This window comes from Pseudorasbora parva, chromosome 17, assembly GCF_024679245.1.
Source record: "Pseudorasbora parva isolate DD20220531a chromosome 17, ASM2467924v1, whole genome shotgun sequence".
NCBI classification, from domain to species: Eukaryota; Metazoa; Chordata; class Actinopteri; order Cypriniformes; family Gobionidae; genus Pseudorasbora; species Pseudorasbora parva.
In genome coordinates, this window is record NC_090188.1 from 44,765,131 (window position 1) to 44,783,810 (window position 18,680).

Sequence of the window (18,680 nt, forward strand, 5' to 3'; positions counted from 1 at the left end):
GTGAGTGGTCGCGTGACTCGCGCGTGCGGCGTGTGAGTGGTCGCGTGACTCGCGCGTGCGGTGTGTGAGTGGTCGCGTGACTCGCGCGTGCGGTGTGTGAGTGGTCGCGTGACTCGCACGTGCGGTGTGTGAGTGGTCGTGTGACTCGCGCGTGCGGTGTGTGAGTGGTCGTGTGACTCGCGCGTGCGGTGTGTGAGTGGTCGTGTGACTCGCGCGTGCGGTGTGTGAGTGGTCGTGTGACTCGCGCGTGCGGTGTGTGAGTGGTCGTGTGACTCGCGCGTGCGGTGTGTGAGTGGTCGTGTGACTCGCGCGTGCGGTGTGTGAGTGGTCGTGTGACTCGCGCGTGCGGTGTGTGAGTGGTCGTGTGACTCGCGCGTGCGGTGTGTGAGTGGTCGTGTGACTCGCGCGTGCGGTGTGTGAGTGGTCGTGTGACTCGCGCGTGCGGTGTGTGAGTGGTCGTGTGACTCGCGCGTGCGGTGTGTGAGTGGTCGTGTGACTCGCGCGTGCGGTGTGTGAGTGGTCGTGTGACTCGCGCGTGCGGTGTGTGAGTGGTCGTGTGACTCGCGCGTGCGGTGTGTGAGTGGTCGTGTGACTCGCGCGTGCGGTGTGTGAGTGGTTGTGTGACTCGCGTGTGAGTGGTCGCGTGACTTGCGCGTGCGGGCGTGTGAGTGGTCGCGTGACTCGCGCGTGCGGCCGTGTGAGTGGTCGCGTGACTCGCGCGTGCGGCGTGTGAGTGGTCGCGTGACTCGCGCGTGCGGCGTGTGAGTGGTCGCGTGACTCGCGCGGGCGGCGTGTGAGTGGTCGCGTGACTCGCGCGGGCGGCGTGTGAGTGGTCGCGTGACTCGCGCGGGCGGCGTGTGAGTGGTCGTGTGACTCGCGCGGGCGGGCGTGTGAGTGGTCGTGTGACTCACGCGGGCGGCGTGTGAGTGGTCGTGTGACTCGCGCGGGCGGCGTGTGAGTGGTCGTGTGACTCGCGCGGGCGGGCGTGTGAGTGGTCGTGTGACTCGCGCGTGCGGTGTGTGAGTGGTCGTGTGACTCGCGCATGCGGGCGTGTGAGTGGTCGCGTGACTCGCGCATGCGGGCGTGTGAGTGGTCGCGTGACTCGCGCGGGCGGCGTGCGAGTGGTCGCGTGACTCGCGCGGGCGGCGTGTGAGTGGTCGCGTGACTCGCGCGGGCGGCGTGTGAGTGGTCGCGTGAGGCGTGTGAGTGGTCGTGTGACTCGCGCGGGCGGGCGTGTGAGTGGTCGCGTGACTCGCGCGTGCGGCGTGTGAGTGGTCGTGTGACTCGCGAGTGCAGCGTGTGAGTGGTCGCGTGACTCGCGCGTGCGGGCGTGTGAGTGGTCGCGTGACTCGCGCGCGGCGTGTGAGTGGTCGCGTGACTCGCGCGTGCGGCGTGTGAGTGGTCGTGTGACTCGCGCGTGCGGCGTGTGAGTGGTCGTGTGACTCGCGCGTGCGGTGTGTGAGTGGTCGTGTGACTCGCGCGTGCGGGCGTGTGAGTGGTCGCGTGACTCGCGCGTGCGGTGTGTGAGTGGTCGCGTGACTCGCGCGGGCGGTGTGCGAGTGGTCGCGTGACTCGCGCGGGCGGTGTGCGAGTGGTCGCGTGACTCGCACGGGCGGTGTGCGAGTGGTCGCGTGACTCGCGCGGGCGGTGTGCGAGTGGTCGCGTGACTCGCGCGGGCGGTGTGCGAGTGGTCACTGATGTCTCCTTCCGCAGGTGTGCGTCCTGAAGCCATGTGTCCGAGCAGCGCTAATGCCGTCTTTACCCAGATGAGCGCCGGCTTGCACGGCCTGCACGACGTGACCTCAGGTGTGTATTTAGTCTTTTTTTCTTGTTTCCAGTCCAAATATCTAAGAATTCTTTAAAAATTCATTTACTAGATCAGTAAAACGACATAAGATATTTGAAGAGAGCTTTTGCTTAGAACAGGCAAAATGATCTGCCAATGGGGTGAGAAAAATAATCTTATTTCTGTTTGGGACGGAAACAAGAAACAAGATTTCAATCAGAAATAAGATTATTTTTCTGATCTAGTAAATGCATCTTGATTCAAGAATTGTTAGATATTTAGACTAGGAGCCAGTCAAAAGTACTGATTAAGAAGAGGCTGTTTATCTGTGTGTGTGTGTGTGTGTGTGTGTGTGTGTGTGTGTGTGTGATGTCCTGAGCAGAGCTGTGGACGCACTACAGCCAGAAGGCTTCACTGGAGCACGATCTGCCCTCGGCCTCGCAGAAGTTCAACACCACCAACGAGTGTCTGCTGGCGTCCCTGGCGGCACTCACACACAGCTGCGGAAAGGTGTTCACACACACTCACACACACACTTACACACGTCTGGTGTGCTATCTTTCTGGGGACTCATCATAGACGTAATGGTTTTTATACTGTATAAACCATATATTCTGTCCCCCTACACTGCTCCTACCCCTAAACCTATCCATCACACACACACATGCATACTGCCCCTAACCCTACCATAACACACACACACACTGCCCCTAAACCTACCATAACACACACACACACTGCCCCTAAACCTACCATTACACACACACACACACTGCCCCTAAACCTACCATTACACACACACACACTGCCCCTAACCCTACCATAACACACACACACTGCCCCTAAACCTACCATTACACACACACACACTGCCCCTAAACCTACCATTACACACACACACACTGCCCCTAAACCTACCATTACACACACACACTGCCCCTAAACCTACCCATCACAGGAAACTCTTCTGCATGATTTATAAGCTTTTGTACTCATGGGGACCTCAATTTAGGTCCCTACAGTGACATGAGTCCCCATGAGTCTGTGTGCATTCAGGTTGAAGTCCCCACCAGGCTAGAAAAACATGTACACACACACTCCGCTCTTCTCGCTGTGCTCCTGTGTTCAGTGTGAGCTCTGCTTATCCCACAGATGGCCACCTTCTTCAGCAATAACCTGGACTTCTTCTCCTCGTGTCCTGGCTATGGTCCGCGCGGAGGCGTGCTGAACCCGCTGCAGGCCGACAGTCTGATGGACAACAAGAGGAGAGCCGCCGCTTACATGAGCTCCGTCAGGAAGGTCAGACTGTACCGTTTACCGCCTATAGTAGTGTACAGAATTGAAACAGAAAGGGTTGATATCTTCAATGTTTTCAGGGAAAGCGCCTCCTCTATGCTGTGACTCTTTCAGAAGGGTAGCTTAACTATCTGAACTAACTCATGAGTAGCTTTCCCAACACTGGTGAACAAAGAGGAGCGTTAGTGTCCCTGTGGTGTTCATCAGATTAACTCCTGAAAGCGCCGACGGCTGGTCTGTTCTGTGGCGGGTCGCGGGCCTGATTACTGATAGAGATAGACAGCTCTTAAAGCAGCTGATCTTCATCATAGGATGGCTTGTGTTATCTGACGGCACAGCACTTCTGACAATCGGGGAGAACACGTTCATATATATGGGCAGCTACGAGGCCTGTTCTGCCCAGGTCAGTGCTTGGCTCGTTGTGGTGTTCGGTCCTGTTAACCCTTTAGGCGCCACGGTCGAGTTTACTCGACAAGATGCGTCACTGAATAATACGGCCGATTATTACTAGTATTATTTTCTAACTGCATCAATAAAGCTTACCCGCAATGAAGTGTTGGGTCTTCTATTCGCGGACCCTGATTCTGAAGGGAAATAGATGACGGTGATTCTGAAAGTGAAGCTAAACTTAACGTTACACTAAGCACAAATGGTGGATCATTTGCCCAATATATATGGTCCTTTGCCCAATGTCAGTGGTGGGAACAATGTTTCCCGGGGTCCGAGTGTTCATCGCGAAGTTAGCAGGTGTGTTAGTGTTGGGAATGAGGCGGCCGCGGGAGATTTTTGCCGAGCTCACCATGAAGCGTGCGTCTTCTCCCTGCGCCTCTCCGCGATCGCGGCGACAGTATTGTGGTGGAGACTTTATCTAACGCCACTGGGTATGTTAGAAGAGGTCGAAGTATTCATAAGCAAGTTCGAGGGCAATGTGGAGGCAGGGTGGGGAGTCAAAATGACAAAAACAGTGGCCGTGCACACTCTGCGGCGCGCGAGGCATATCTGGACGCGAGCAGACGCGCTGTGACACGGGGCAGAGGGGCTATTATGCATAATATATAATATATATATGTGCCCTATATTTGGAACCAGAATGCCTACTGTATGTAGTAAATGGAACATCTCTACAGCAAAAGGCAAACCGCTACATGCATTCGGTTTGTTTCTACCATTTATTAGTAATGATTTACACAGTTTGTTTTAATATTTACCTGAACAATCAGTATTGTGCAATATAGCACACAGAAGTTGAGGGACATTTTGGGGGCAAAGAAGTGCTGCATTTATCATTTAAACATGTGGCTTTTCATGAAAATTCTATAATCCAAGATTGCCCCCACGTTATGATGTCATAATATGCAAATTAGATGGGAAAATGTAATCTCCACATAAACTTAGGGTCCTCCTTAATATTTCTCTAATTTACAGAAAGTTTCTATCTTTTATCACTTTTAAGATATAGCCTTTTGAAATTAAGATGTCAAAATCGGACGTTTTAGGAAAAAACCTCTGGCGCTTAAAGGGTTAATGCTGCTGTGATTTACTGTGTTTCAGGTCCGTTCAGAGTCGGTGCCGTACAGAGAAGCTTTAGCAAACCGACACATTCTGATGAGCTCTACTGAGAGTCGAGAGGGACTCATGCAGCAGGTACCGCAACCTGTCTGTCTGTCTGAGTGTCTGTCTGTCTGTCTGTCTGTCTGTCTGTCTGTCTGTCTGAGTGTCTGTCTGTCTGAGTGTCTGAAGCTTTAGCAAACCGACACATTCTGATGAGCTCTACTGAGAGTCGAGAGGGACTCATGCAGCAGGTACCGCAACCTGTCTGTCTGTCTGAGTGTCTGTCTGTCTGAGTGTCTGTCTGAGTGTCTGTCTGTCTGAGTGTCTGTCTGAGTGTCTGTCTGTCTGAGTGCCTGAGTGTCTGAAGCTTTAGCAAACCGACACATTCTGATGAGCTCTACTGAGAGTCGAGAGGGACTCATGCAGCAGGTACCGCAACCTGTCTGTCTGTCTGAGTGTCTGTCTGTCTGACTGTCTGTCTGAGTGTCTGTCTGTCTGAGTGTCTGTCTGTCTGAGTGCCTGAGTGTCTGAAGCTTTAGCAAACCGACACATTCTGATGAGCTCTACTGAGAGTCGAGAGGGACTCATGCAGCAGGTACCGCAACCTGTCTGTCTGTCTGAGTGTCTGTCTGTCTGACTGTCTGTCTGTCTGAGTGTCTGTCTGTCTGAGTGTCTGAAGCTTTAGCAAACCGACACATTCTGATGAGCTCTACTGAGAGTCGAGAATTGCATTACAAAAATAAACAATGCAGAGAAATAACTTTTTATTTACAAATAAAAGCTGAAGTCCCTCTGAAATGGGCCTAGCGACGCCCATGGTCCTCAGGGCTGGAGGCCATGAATGCCTGTCCCAACACCTCATCCATGAGGACAAACCATGGCCAAGTTTTCCACTCCCTCACCTGTCCCAGGACACTTGCAATCCTAATGCAGAGAAAATAAACATTCCTGTTAAAAACAACAAACACAAAAGCAATACATGTCAGCAAAGATGTGTCTATTAACTTGCATACATGTATTTTTTTTTGTATACCTGCAAGGCAGGGGTGGAATTTTAAATATATGATGCAGCTATACATTTTGTATGTATTATACATGTATACAAAATACTCCAGAAATCATATTTCTAGATACTCAAATTTGGTTAAAACATTTGTAGACACAGCTTTTATGATAGACAATTGTTATCAACTGGATAAGGGGGGGCTATAAGTAAGGGATAATGTACACCCAGCCTGTTGTTATCGCAGAATAAACCCCGACAGAGTGATCAGTGTCAATCCACACTGGCCGAGTTTTTCGGCCGGGTAAATAAATACTAATTTGCTGCCCTTATTTTAATAAAGCTGTCTGCTAACTGCTCCATAAAACAAAACAAAATATTACATCAGATCACCTAAGGATAAAGCCGCAGTGGTAACGCAGGCGTCAAGTTCACGTTAAGAAATAAAGACCCCAGGTATTTAACACGTTTCGTTGGTTATTTGAGTAAATTAAAGCACAATACTTACATTTATATTTGAATTCCTCTGCCGTGGGATGGCAGGCTAGTGGGATGGGCTAGGCTGCGAAGAATCCGTTCAATCCTTCGCGTTCCGGGGAGATAGGGTTGCCAGGTCTCTGCAACAAAACTAACCCAAAACTGCCAACACAATTTTCTCCATTGAGCGGCCAAATTCTCCCCTGAATATGTGCGTTTGGGGATGGTGGAGCGCCGAAATCGTACTTACAGGGTTGAAAATCAACCCGTGGAAATATTTTTTTACCCGCAACAACAACATAAAAGCAGCCCAATTCGGCGTGAAAACCGCGGCCTTGGCAACACCGACGGCAGGCCGCATTAGAAGGCTCCTTCGAATTGGGACAGCCTCGTCGCTCTGCGGTGACGCAATCGGCCTTCAAATGCGGCCTTAGGAGGATGCAGCCCCTGAATTGGGACACAGCCAGCTTCAAACTGGATCTCATTCTTCTTCTGCTTTTCCTCAAACTTACACCAAACATAGAGTACTACTAGCAACCCCTAGTGGTGAGGATGAACATAGCCCCCAGGGAAAATAGCATGCCTTGTAATAGGCTATGACTGTTACATATTCCTCCCCTCAGTTGGAAAGATTATCAACAGTCCCATAAAAAGGCTTCAAATTTTGTACATGAAATGTATCGACGTAATTAGGATAATCTACAAATGACACAGAACAATTAACAGGCCCAAGACATTTAACAATCCTGGCAGGACCTTTCCACTTCACAGCAAGTTTAGCCATAAGTCCTTCCCCAGCACGTGACAAAGGATGAGTGCGGACCCAAACCAAATCCCCAACCTGGCAATGAGCAGGCCTATTACGGCGGTCAGAGTACCGCCTCTGCCTTGCTTGGGCTCGCTCCACGTTCTGTCTCACAGTGCACATTAGTTTCTCCTGTCTTTCTAACACAGCAGGACTGTCTGCATCTGGAGGGGTTTGAGCTGCTCTCTCTAGAGGTCCATTCAGCTTCCTGCCTAGTGCTACTTCAGCTGGAGTGAAAGGGCTTATGGCATAACGAAACTCCGCCCACCATCTGTCCCAATGCCGTGGCGATCTTGAACATAGGACGATATCATGGTCTTGAGAGTATGGCTGACCTGTTCAGTAAGGTTGGTTGCGCTTTGCTGGTCAACTTCTGGATGACACTCCATTGCCTGCAAACTAGCCTGAGGAGTTGGGAAGTAAACTGGGTTCCTCTGTCAGATACCAAATACATTGGAGTCCCCCATCTGGTAAACATTTCTTCAACCAGGATGCGAGCAATTTGAGGTACTTTGGCCACACGCAGAGGAAACCACTCTACCCACTTCGAACAGTAGTCTACCAGGAACCTACCTCCTAGGAAATGGTCCCCTGAGATCTATCCCTAACATATGTCCAGGTTCCACCACAGGGGTTGACTGCATATGTCCGGCTAACTTGGAAATGGAGGCACACCTGGGATTCCTTGCAGTATTTCCAGACGTCCGAGCTCAATGTAGGCCAATAACATATCTACTAACCGAAGTAGAGTTTTTAGCCTACCAAGGTGTCCACTCAATGGGTTGTCGTGAGCATATGTGAGGAAATCTTTCCGCAGGCAAGCAGAAATGACAAGCTGTAGTTTGGGCCCTTTCTGTCCATCTGACATGCTGCGAAAAAGGTAATAAATGTCCATTCTTTAACAGGTAATGTATCTGTGAGTGACCTGGCTTTGTTGGCTAGTTCCTGGACTTCATCCTGTTGGGATTTGGCATTGTCAGACCATTCTATGGGGAAGCTAGAAAAAGTGGTAGATGCCTCCTGTGTCTTTACATGGGCTTCCAACGGGAGTGAAACATCCAAGAGACTACAGGAGAGAGTATCTGGCACGATGCTACACTGACCTTACGGATACTTAACATTGAAGTCAAATTCTTGCAATCGGATGGCCCGAGTCAATTTTAGAGGATGGCTTTGGGTGATTAAACACCCATGTGAGAGCCACATGATCAGTGATCACTTCAAAAGGTCTACCTTTCAGATAGGGTCTCCACTTCTCTACGGCCCATATGACGGCCAAACACTCCTTCTCCGAAACCGAATAGGACCTTTCCGCTCCTTGTAGCCGGCGTGAAGCGTAGACTATGACATGTTCCTGATATTTCTTGTGTGAGGACTGCTCCTAACCCCACGTCGCTAGCGTCAGTCAAGACTCTGACAAATCAGGGGCAATCAAGACAGGAGCATTGGTCAGGCTTTGTTTGATCAGTTCAAAAGATTTCTGACATTGCTCAGTCCAAGACCATGTTGCGCCCTTTCTTTTTAAAGCATGCAATGGTGCAGCTGTTTCTGAAAATGTGGAAATAAACCTTTGGTACCAACCTGCAAGACCCAGGAATCGTTGTACCTCCTTCAAGCTTTGAGGGACAGGACATTTAGCCTCAGATTCCACCTTTGCAGGGTCAGTTTGAATTCCATCAATTGATACCACGTCCTAATTAGTCTAGGACTTCTGCATGAGATTGCATTTCTGAAGATTAATAGTGAGCCCTGCTTTATGGAGACAATAAAATACTTCAAATGCAGGTGTGTCAGATGCTCTCTCTCTGTCTTCGAGTACACCTTAATGTCATCGATGTACACCAAACAACTCTTCCCCTTTAAATCCTTCAACACTAACTCCATCAGTCGTTGGAATGAAGCAGCAGCATTTCTGAGCCCAAAAGGTAAGTGGATAACTTCAAACAACCCTGATGACGTGACAAACGCAGTCTTGGAGATGCTCTCAGGTTCCATTCATGAAGAGACTCAAGGATATCCTGTATTTGTGGCATGGGATATGCATCTAGAAAGGTCTTTGAGTTTAATCCTCTAAAGTCAACACAGAGTCTTTACCTCTTGATCAAGCATCTCCTTTACCTCTTGATCAAGCATCTCCTTTACCTCTTGATCAAGCATCTCCTTTACCTCTTGATCAAGCATCTCCTTTACCTCTTGATCAAGCATCTCCTTTACCTCTTGATCAAGCATCTCCTTTACCTCTTGATCAAGCATCTCCTTTACCTCTTGATCAAGCATCTCCTTTACCTCTTGATCAAGCATCTCCTTTACCTCTTGATCAAGCATCTCCTTTACCTCTTGATCAAGCATCTCCTTTACCTCTTGATCAAGCATCTCCTTTACCTCTTGATCAAGCATCTCCTTTACCTCTTGATCAACAAAAAGTTGTTTCTCAAGACATACTCGATAGGCTTTCCGGCAGATGGACACTCGTTATTGGTAATGATACGATGTTTGACTACATTGGTACGTCCTATCTCATTAGTACACCCTGTTGGCCAATCTTTCATGAGCTGCTCCAGGCTTGCCTTCAGTTCTGAAGATGTATTGGCGTTGGCCACAAGCTGATGGATGAGGGAGCGAGTTTCAGATGACTCTTCTGGTATGGGTAAGGCTAGGTAGAAAGATAACAAAGCGTTGGTAGACTGGGCTGGAATGAATGAAAATACTTCTTCTGGAATCCATTTATGACAGGCAGAGTATATTGGGCTTTATGAAAATCCAAACAAATTCCAGACAACTTAAGGAATCCATGCCTAAAAGTATAGGCACAGTCAGATCGACATCCCTCATTATATACAAGGACAGTGCAAGCTTTCTCTCTTGTAACTCACGTTACATCTCCACAAACCTAAAGCACTTTAAACTCGGGTCCATTGGCCTGTTGAAAAGTCTGTCCCCAACTATAGTCCAACTGTTCTCTGCGCTTCAACTGATTCCAACAAGACTTGCATTAGACTCAGGGAACTCCCGGGGTCGATCGTGGCCTGGAAATATCTACCATCGGTAGGCACCATCTTTAAGTTGATCTGGGCAGAGGTGAACAGGTTGAATAACACGTGTAGCTGACGGATTTGACCTGGTGTAAATGTCTCTGTCAGGCTGGGTTTTTCATTTCTGTATATCTGCATTGGCCTGACTCCAGTACTTCTTGGCCTCTTCTAGATCTCTTTCGATCTGCGCTCTAATCCTAACTAACTCACTCACTTCCTAGACAGTTCCTCTCATGAGGCTGGCGAGACGTGGGTTGCAATTTCTTAAGATGGACTGGACAATCTCTTTCTCTGTCATTTCCTTCTTCCACTGTAAACACAGGGCTCTGTAATGGTGGGCGAAATCATGGGACCTTGCTTCCTCTCCAACAACCGTTTAGCAGATTCTGCCTCATAGTCGTCGTTTAATAAAGCTTGAAGAAAAGTTTGCTTGAACTGGCTCCAGGTGAAAATTAGTCGTCGTTCTGCCAACCACCAATCCTTAGCTGGTGGAATCTCAGAATCAGGGAGAGGTCTAAGGGCAAGATAATCTTCACAACGTTCGACAAATGATATAGATCTTCCTCAGAGCCAAACTGTGGGAAATCCACTCTAACGGGAGGACGATATATAGAAACAGGAACCCTGTCTGGGTTGGCAGGAACAGGTGGTTGAGTATGGAAAGGTCTGTACTGTGGTAAAGTAGGGGTAAACACGAGGCACAATGGGAGTAGACACCATGTAGGCATGAGATTTGAACTTGGCATCAATTTGCACATCTCGTCTTTTCAAACAATCCACTACCGACTTCCCCAAATCCCGAATACTCAACGCAAAAATAATGTTTTTGACTCTCTCACACTCTTGTTCTATTTTATCGTTTAATTTGGAGGCTCAGATCTGTATCCTCTTCTGAGTGGATATACAGCTCACTAAAGGTAGTAATGAGCTCTGGTACAGGCGGGGGATCTCTCGGAGGGACACAAGGTCCAGCAGGGCTCACACTCATCCCCCATAATATCTGGAGAAACGGACATTTTACAACATAGTTAGAAAAAAATAACAGCACAGATAAACAGATGAATAAACCGTCTGTCTGTCTCTCCATCTGACGGTGTGTGCCTGTCTGTCTGTCTATCTCTCCATCCGTCTGAAGGTGTGTGCCTGTCTGTCTGTCTATCTCTCCATCCGTCTGAAGGTGTGTGCCTGTCTGTCTGTCTGTCTCTCCATCCGTCTGACGGTGTGTGCCTGTCTGTCTGTCTGTCTCTCCATCCGTCTGAAGGTGTGTGCCTGTCTGTCTGTCTGTCTCTCCATCCGTCTGACGGTGTGTGCCTGTCTGTCTGTCTGTCTCTCCATCCGTCTGAAGGTGTGTGCCTGTCTGTCTGTCTGTCTCTCCATCCGTCTGACGGTGTGTGCCTGTCTGTCTGTCTATCTCTCCATCCGTCTGAAGGTGTGTGCCTGTCTGTCTGTCTGTCTCTCCATCCGTCTGAAGGTGTGTGCCTGTCTGTCTGTCTGTCTCTCCATCCGTCTGACGGTGTGTGCCTGTCTGTCTGTCTGTCTCTCCATCCGTCTGACGGTGTGTGCCTGTCTGTCTGTCTGTCTCTCCATCTGACGGTGTGTGCCTGTCTGTCTGTCTGTCTCTCCATCCGTCTGAAGGTGTGTGCCTGTCTGTCTGTCTGTCTCTCCATCCGTCTGACGGTGTGTGCCTGTCTGTCTGTCTGTCTCTCCATCTGACGGTGTGTGCCTGTCTGTCTGTCTGTCTCTCCATCCGTCTGACGGTGTGTGCCTGTCTGTCTGTCTGTCTCTCCATCCGTCTGACGGTGTGTGTGTCTCACCGTCTGACGGTATGTGTGTGTGTCTCCATCTGTCTGACGTGTGTGTGTCTCACCGTCTGACGGTATGTGTGTGTGTCTCCATCTGTCTGACGTGTGTGTGTCTCACCGTCTGACGGTATGTGTGTGTGTCTCCATCTGTCTGACGGTGTGTGTGTCTCACCGTCTGACGGTATGTGTGTGTGTCTCCATCTGTCTGACGGTGTGTGTGTCTCTCCATCTGTCTGACGGTGCGTGTGTCTCTCCATCCATCTGACGGTGTGTGTGTCTCTCCATCTGTCTGACGGTGCGTGTGTGTGTGTCTCTCCATCCATCTGACGGTGTGTGTGTCTCTCCATCTGTCTGACGGTGTGTGTGTCTCTCCATCCATCTGACGGTGTGTGTCTCTCCATCCATCTGACGGTGTGTGTGTCTCCATCTGTCTGACGGTGTGTGTCTCTCCATCCATCTGACGGTGTGTGTGTCTCTCCATCTGTCTGACGGTGCGTGTGTGTGTGTCTCTCTATCCATCTGACGGTGTGTGTGTCTCTCCATCTGTCTGACGGTGCGTGTGTGTGTGTCTCTCCATCCATCTGACGGTGTGTGTGTCTCTCCATCTGTCTGACGGTGTGTGTGTCTCTCCATCTGTCTGACGGTGCGTGTGTGTGTGTGTCTCTCCATCCATCTGACGGTGTGTGTGTCTCTCCATCCATCTGACGGTGTGTGTGTCTCTCCATCTGTCTGACGGTGTGTGTGTGTGTGTCTCTCCATCCATCTGACGGTGTGTGTGTCTCTCCATCTGTCTGACAGTGCGTGTGTGTGTCTCTCCATCCATCTGACGGTGTGTGTGTCTCTCCATCCATCTGACGGTGTGTGTGTCTCTCCATCTGTCTGACGGTGCGTGTGTGTGTGTCTCTCCATCCATCTGACGGTGTGTGTGTCTCCATCTGTCTGACGTTCTGTGTGTCTCTCTCCTTCCATCTGACGGTGTGTGTGTGTCTCTCCATCCATCTGACGGTGTGTGTGTGTCTCTCCATCTGTCTGACGGTGTGTGTGTGTGTCTCTCCATCTGTCTGACGGTGTGTGTGTGTCTCTCTCCATCCATCTGACGGTGTGTGTGTCTCTCCATCTGTCTGACGGTGTGTGTGTGTGTCTCTCCATCTGTCTGACGGTGTGTGTGTGTCTCTCTCCATCCATCTGACGGTGTGTGTGTGTCTCTCCATCTGTCTGACGGTGTGTGTGTGTGTCTCTCCATCTGTCTGACGGTGTGTGTGTGTGTCTCTCCATCTGTCTGACGGTGTGTGTGTGTGTCTCTCCATCTGTCTGACGGTGTGTGTGTGTGTCTCTCCATCTGTCTGACGGTGTGTGTGTGTGTCTCTCCATCTGTCTGACGGTGTGTGTGTGTGTCTCTCCATCTGTCTGACGGTGTGTGTGTGTCTCTCTCCATCCATCTGACGGTGTGTGTGTGTCTCTCCATCTGTCTGACGGTGTGTGTGTGTGTCTTCCTGCAGGTGGTCCAGAGTCAGCAGAAGCTCTTCCGCCTGGAGCAGGAGAAGGAGCACTGGCTGCTGGAGGCTCAGCTGGGTGAGGTGCGTCTGCAGAAGGAGACTCAGCGCATCGCTCAGCTGGAGGCTCAGCTGGAGGCTCAGACGGGCCCCGGAGCCCCAGCAGCAGCAGCAGGAGCCCTGAGGGCCGCGGAGGGACCTGAGGCTGAGCGAGCCGACAGCCCAGAGCCCAGCCACGACACCAGCCTGGTGAGAGACACAGCACACACACCTAAAGGGTTAGTTCAGCCAAAAATGAAATGTCTGTCATTATCTCCTCTCCCTAATGTCGCTCCACACCCGTAAGACCTTCAGACACAGTGTAAGATCATTTATATTTAGTCCGATCGCTGAAATCACATGACATTGGCGATCCGAATCATGAATCGATTCACTGACTCATAACCGTTTGAATCTTTATTTGAGGATTGAACACAAACGCGGAAGAGAAGCCAATGCTGAATAAAGTCGTAGTTTTTGTTATTTTTGGACCCAAATGTATTTTGGATGCTTCAAGAGACTCTAATTAACCCACTGATGTCTCATATGGACTACTGTGATGATGTTTTTATTCCCTTTCTGGACATGGACAGTATAGTGTGCATACACTTGCATACGCTCTCGGACTAAATCTAAAATATCTTAAACTGTGTGTGAAGATGAACGGAGGTCTTACGGGTGTGGAGCGACATTAGGGAGAGGAGTTAATGACAGACATTTCATTTCTGGCTGAATTAACCCTTTAATGACTGCACTTATTAACAACACTACAGCAATCTTATGATTAGATGAGCTTTATGATGATTGTTCCTCTCTAATGTCCTGCTGTGTAGATCAGAGATCCTTCCTCAGGGATACAACTACTCACATTTCTGTAAAATATATGATGGGGTGTATAACAGGAATATTATCGAGATGTAGGTGCAGCTGTAATATTTGCATCATCTGTCTCTATCAGGTCGGCATTTTAACCGTCAGCTCCTGCAGCGAGAGCGTACGTATACGTGTGTTCTTTCCTAAATAACCTTATCTGCATATTCTCACATCATACTGTGCATCATGGCTATGAAGCGGCGCTCGTGATGGTGTGTGTGTGTGTGTGTGTGTGTGTGTGTGTGTTCCACAGGCTGCAGATCAGGAATCCCGTGAGCATCTGATCAAAACTCATTACATGAACCGCGTGTCCGATCTGACCTCTCAACTGCAGATGTGTGACAGTAAAGCCGTACACTTCCACGCTGAGGTCAGCACACACACACACACACACACACACACACACACACACACACTCCTGATGGGAAACGCTGCTCCAGCGGGATCATATGAGCACATTCTCATCTGAATGTTGTTATTTTATACCCGTAGGTAATGAGGTTCAGGCTGTTTCTCTTATATATCATTGACAACACAAAGACATTATAATAAACCCATTATCTTATTACTGTTCTGTTAATTAATCACTATAGGGACAAAGCTGCGCTTATGCTGTTCTTTTCATTAAAACAGATGAAGAGCCAATCATTTATTGTCCTTGTACAACTCGATTTGGGAGCAGGACCAATCATTGCATCACGCGCAAACATTACACGTTTACAGACGGCAGACATCTTGGAAAACAGTCTCGACGAGTCGAGCCACGAGCGCTGTGCTGAGTGACGAACTGTGACTTGGAATCTCATATGGGCCGTTGTTTCCGGAAGAAAACACTGAACGCAGTAGAGAAAATAAATAAATATGTCCATGTAATTAGATTTCACAAACTTAATTCCTCTCGACCAGCTCACTTAGCACAGCGCTCGTGGCTCGAGTCATCGAGACTGTTCTCCAAGATGGCTGCCGTCTGTAAACGTGTAATGTACTGTCTTTATAAAGTATCTTCTTATTAAACTGTTTGTACTCTAACAAAGTTCTCAATGCTTGGGTTAGCCAGTAGGGACCCTCATTATGCTGCCGTGTTAGTGGCATTAACTAGCGGTTTAATTTCACTTATTCCATGCCCCATAGACAAACATTATAAGCTAATCTGTGTTTAGAGATAAAACTCTTTACATTTGATTTTCATGAAAACTCATCCCAGAGAACGATCTACTCGCTAACCATCTGTTAGGGGCATTTCTCACCGGAGTTTTTCTTTAAAGGTCCCGTTCTTCGCGTGTTTTTGAAGCTTTGATTATGTTCACAGTGTGCAGTATAACATGAGTTCATGTTTCGCGTGTAAAAAACAGTATTTTTCACACCGTTGCCTTATCTGTCCAGCGCTGTTTCCTCTGTCCTACAAACGGCCTGATGATTTCCTTGTTCTGTGAAGTCCCTCCTTCAGAAACACGTAACGAGTTCTGATTGGGCCAGCGCTTCCCGTGCTGTGATTGGACAGCAGCTTAGCGCACTTTGCCCGGAAAGGTCCCGCCTCTTACCGTAACGGGGCGATGCTCACGCTGAATGCGCTCTTCTCCACGCGGGAGAGCAACGAGACCACGCCCCCTATTTTGTGTGTTCTTGTGGGCGGAGCTTTAGTCAACAAACGGCTCTAGTGACGTCATCACAGCAGGAAGTGCAGCGCTGTAGTCCAAACCGGCCGCTCGCTGTCGGCTTTGAAAGGGAACTTCTGTTAAATAAAATATCTCGCTTGGCATTGAACTTTGAGCTTTATAATTGTACAGGTATTATTGATGCTCTAACAGCAACATTACACACTAACTAAAGTTTGAAAGATGGAATCGCGAAGAACGGGACCTTTAGGCTGGACTGAAATACAGGACTCAACTCTTTTGCACTAAACTTGAGTGCCCGCCCTCAGATATTATCAGGCCCGTAACTCTTATTTACTCTAGCTGAAAAAGGCCCTTTCCACCTCCCTTTGGTTTATACTAACATGATGGCTATCCTCAAACTCCTCATCCATGTCTTTATGGAGCGACGCTTTGTGCACTGGAGCGCAGTCATGCTGGGACAGGAAGGGGCCGTCCACAAACTGATCCCACAAAGACAAGAGCATGAAATTGTCCAAAATGTCTTGGTGAAGCATTACGAGTTCCTTTACTGGAACTAAGGGGCCAAGCCCTTAAAAACAACCCCACCCCATAATCCTCCCTCCACCAAACTTTACACTTGGCACAATGCAGTCAGGCAAGTCCCGTTCTCCTGGCGACGGCCAAACCCAGACTCGTCCATGGGATTGTCAGACTGAAGCGTGATTGGTCGCTCAGAGAACACGTCTCACTGCTCTAGAGTCCAGTGGCGGCTGCTTTACTCCACTGCATCCCACGCTTTGCATTGCTCTTGGTGAAGTAAGGCTTGGATGAGCTGCTCGGCCATGGAAACCCATTCCATGAAGCTCTCTCCGCTGTTCTTGAGCTCATCTGAAGGCCACAGAAGTCTGGAGGTCTGGAGCTATTGACTCTGCAGAAAGTTGGAGACTTCTGCGCACGGTGACCCTCAGCATGCGCTGACCCTGCTCTGGGATTTGCGTGATCCTCTGGATAGGTCTAGATATACTGTATTTATAGAGTTGTCTCTCACATATATCAGTGTTGCAGTGACTCACACACACAGTGCAGTGAGTCAGGAGCTCATGCGGTGAGTGACGCTTCCCCTGCTCACCCAGACCTGCTCAGTCACCTGATGAGCCATTCAGGATCCTATAGGTCAATGATTGTGCTCTGAAGAGTTATGAAGCATCCAGTCATGCCACAATAAACATAAATACATGCTGCTTTTTTAAAGTAGAATTTATCATGGTGAATGTAAGCGCTCATTACGTTGCGTGTCATTGTTTTGTCTTCCAGTGCCGAGCTGTCGCCAAACGTCTCGCCATCGCAGAAAAATCCCGTGAGACTTTGGCAGAGGACCTGAAGCTGGCTAATCAGAACATCACTCGCCTTCAGGTACTGACAGACGTGCTCTGCTACCTCAGGCCTCCTGAAGTGTGTAGATTTGGTGACGTGTTGTTCTGGTGTTCCAGGATGAGCTGAGCACCACGAAGCGGAGCTATGAAGACCAGCTGAGCATGATGAGTGACCATCTGTGCAGCATGAACGACACACTGAGCAAGCAGAGGGACGAGATCGACACGCTCAAGCTCTCCAAGGTCAGCTCACTTCAGCTCCGCCTGAGAGGTCAATCAGGAACCTGTGAGCTCATCAGCTCTCATCCAATAGAGACAGAGCGGATTTAGGCCACGCCCACACCGGGGGGGACAATCCAACACACTCCATTTACTTTGTATTGCGTGAAGCGGTCGCGTCGTCTTTTCTGACTTATAACAAACAACAGAACAATGTCTAAACGCTGATATGTGACGAGGTGTGCAGCAAACAAGCTAAAAACACACAGAACTAAGTGTTTATAAGCTGTCTAACCCAAAAGTGAGCGTTTAAGGAGACTAAAGTGGACACAGGCAATGAGACGAGAAGCTTCAGCAGAAGAATGGCTCAGTTTGGGGATCCTGACCCTCAGTTTGCCTACATGTGCTGTAAACATTTAGTCAAATATCCAGATGTCAGTGTTATATCTGATATTTCCTGTCTCTGATGACGTTCTGCTCCAGTGTGTGTAGGTCTCAGTGTAATATAACACGCCCCGCTCTGACTCTAGTGCCTGTTTCTACTTCTGTGTCCTTAAACACTCGTTTTTTGGGTCCACAGCTTATAAACTCTTCTGGGTTTTTGTTCCTGTGTTCTTTATCTTGTTTTCTGTACACCTCGTCATATCAGCTTTTAGACAGTGTTTGATTTTTGTAATAAGTCTGAGATGATAAGTAGGCGGCCTCCCGCAGTAGAAGGCCGATGGAGACGGTTGGCTTGTGTCCCCCGGTGGGCGTGGCTTCAGATTATGACGCGTCGCTCCGTCTCTATAGTGTCAGTGCAGCCAATAATACTGCTGAATATTCATAACGCGTTCATAAAGAGATGAATCCATATGATCAGAGAGGTTTGATCCTAGTCTTCTGATGGCAGATTTACATTAGAGTCGAGCTGACGTATGAACACTGAGCAGTGCAGATATGGCCAGCAGAAGGTCTTTCTGAAGCGGAGGAGTGTGAGGGAGAAGTGTGATAAATGTGTAAAGCGATGTTCCTGAACCAGGCCTTGAGCTTTATCTGCTGGACTCTATCTGCAGGGAAACTCAAAGAAGAACAAGAGCCGATAACAGACAGACGAGACGGAGACGGGCCGGACACTGAGGAACACACACCTGCTGCGGCGGCGGCAACGCTTTATATTAGTGTGTGTGTGTGTGTGTGTGTGTGTGTGTGTGTGTGTGTGTGTGTGTGTGTGAGAGTGTGAGAGAGAGAGAGTGTTTGTTAGTATAAAAGTCAGACGTCACGGAGACGGATACGAGATAGGAGGAGCTGAGGAACACACACCTGCTCCGGCGGCGGTGCTTTATATTAGTGT

At 49.1% G+C, this 18,680-nt stretch overlaps 1 protein-coding gene across 1 annotated transcript in view; it reads left to right on the plus strand.

Annotated features, from left to right (window-relative positions):
- Positions 1–18,560, plus strand: part of ppp1r21 (protein phosphatase 1, regulatory subunit 21) — a 34,639-nt gene extending 16,079 nt beyond the window's left edge. The window contains exons 13-22 of the mRNA XM_067422349.1: positions 1,714–1,806; positions 2,169–2,296; positions 2,939–3,085; positions 4,634–4,726; positions 13,252–13,494; positions 14,243–14,278; positions 14,411–14,527; positions 17,070–17,168; positions 17,246–17,371; positions 18,403–18,560. Of these exons, the coding sequence (XP_067278450.1) occupies positions 1,714–1,806; positions 2,169–2,296; positions 2,939–3,085; positions 4,634–4,726; positions 13,252–13,494; positions 14,243–14,278; positions 14,411–14,527; positions 17,070–17,168; positions 17,246–17,371; positions 18,403–18,432 (1,112 nt within the window). The 3' untranslated portion in view covers positions 18,433–18,560. The remainder of the gene's footprint in view (positions 1–1,713; positions 1,807–2,168; positions 2,297–2,938; positions 3,086–4,633; positions 4,727–13,251; positions 13,495–14,242; positions 14,279–14,410; positions 14,528–17,069; positions 17,169–17,245; positions 17,372–18,402) is intronic.
- Positions 18,561–18,680: the final 120 nt, after the last annotated feature.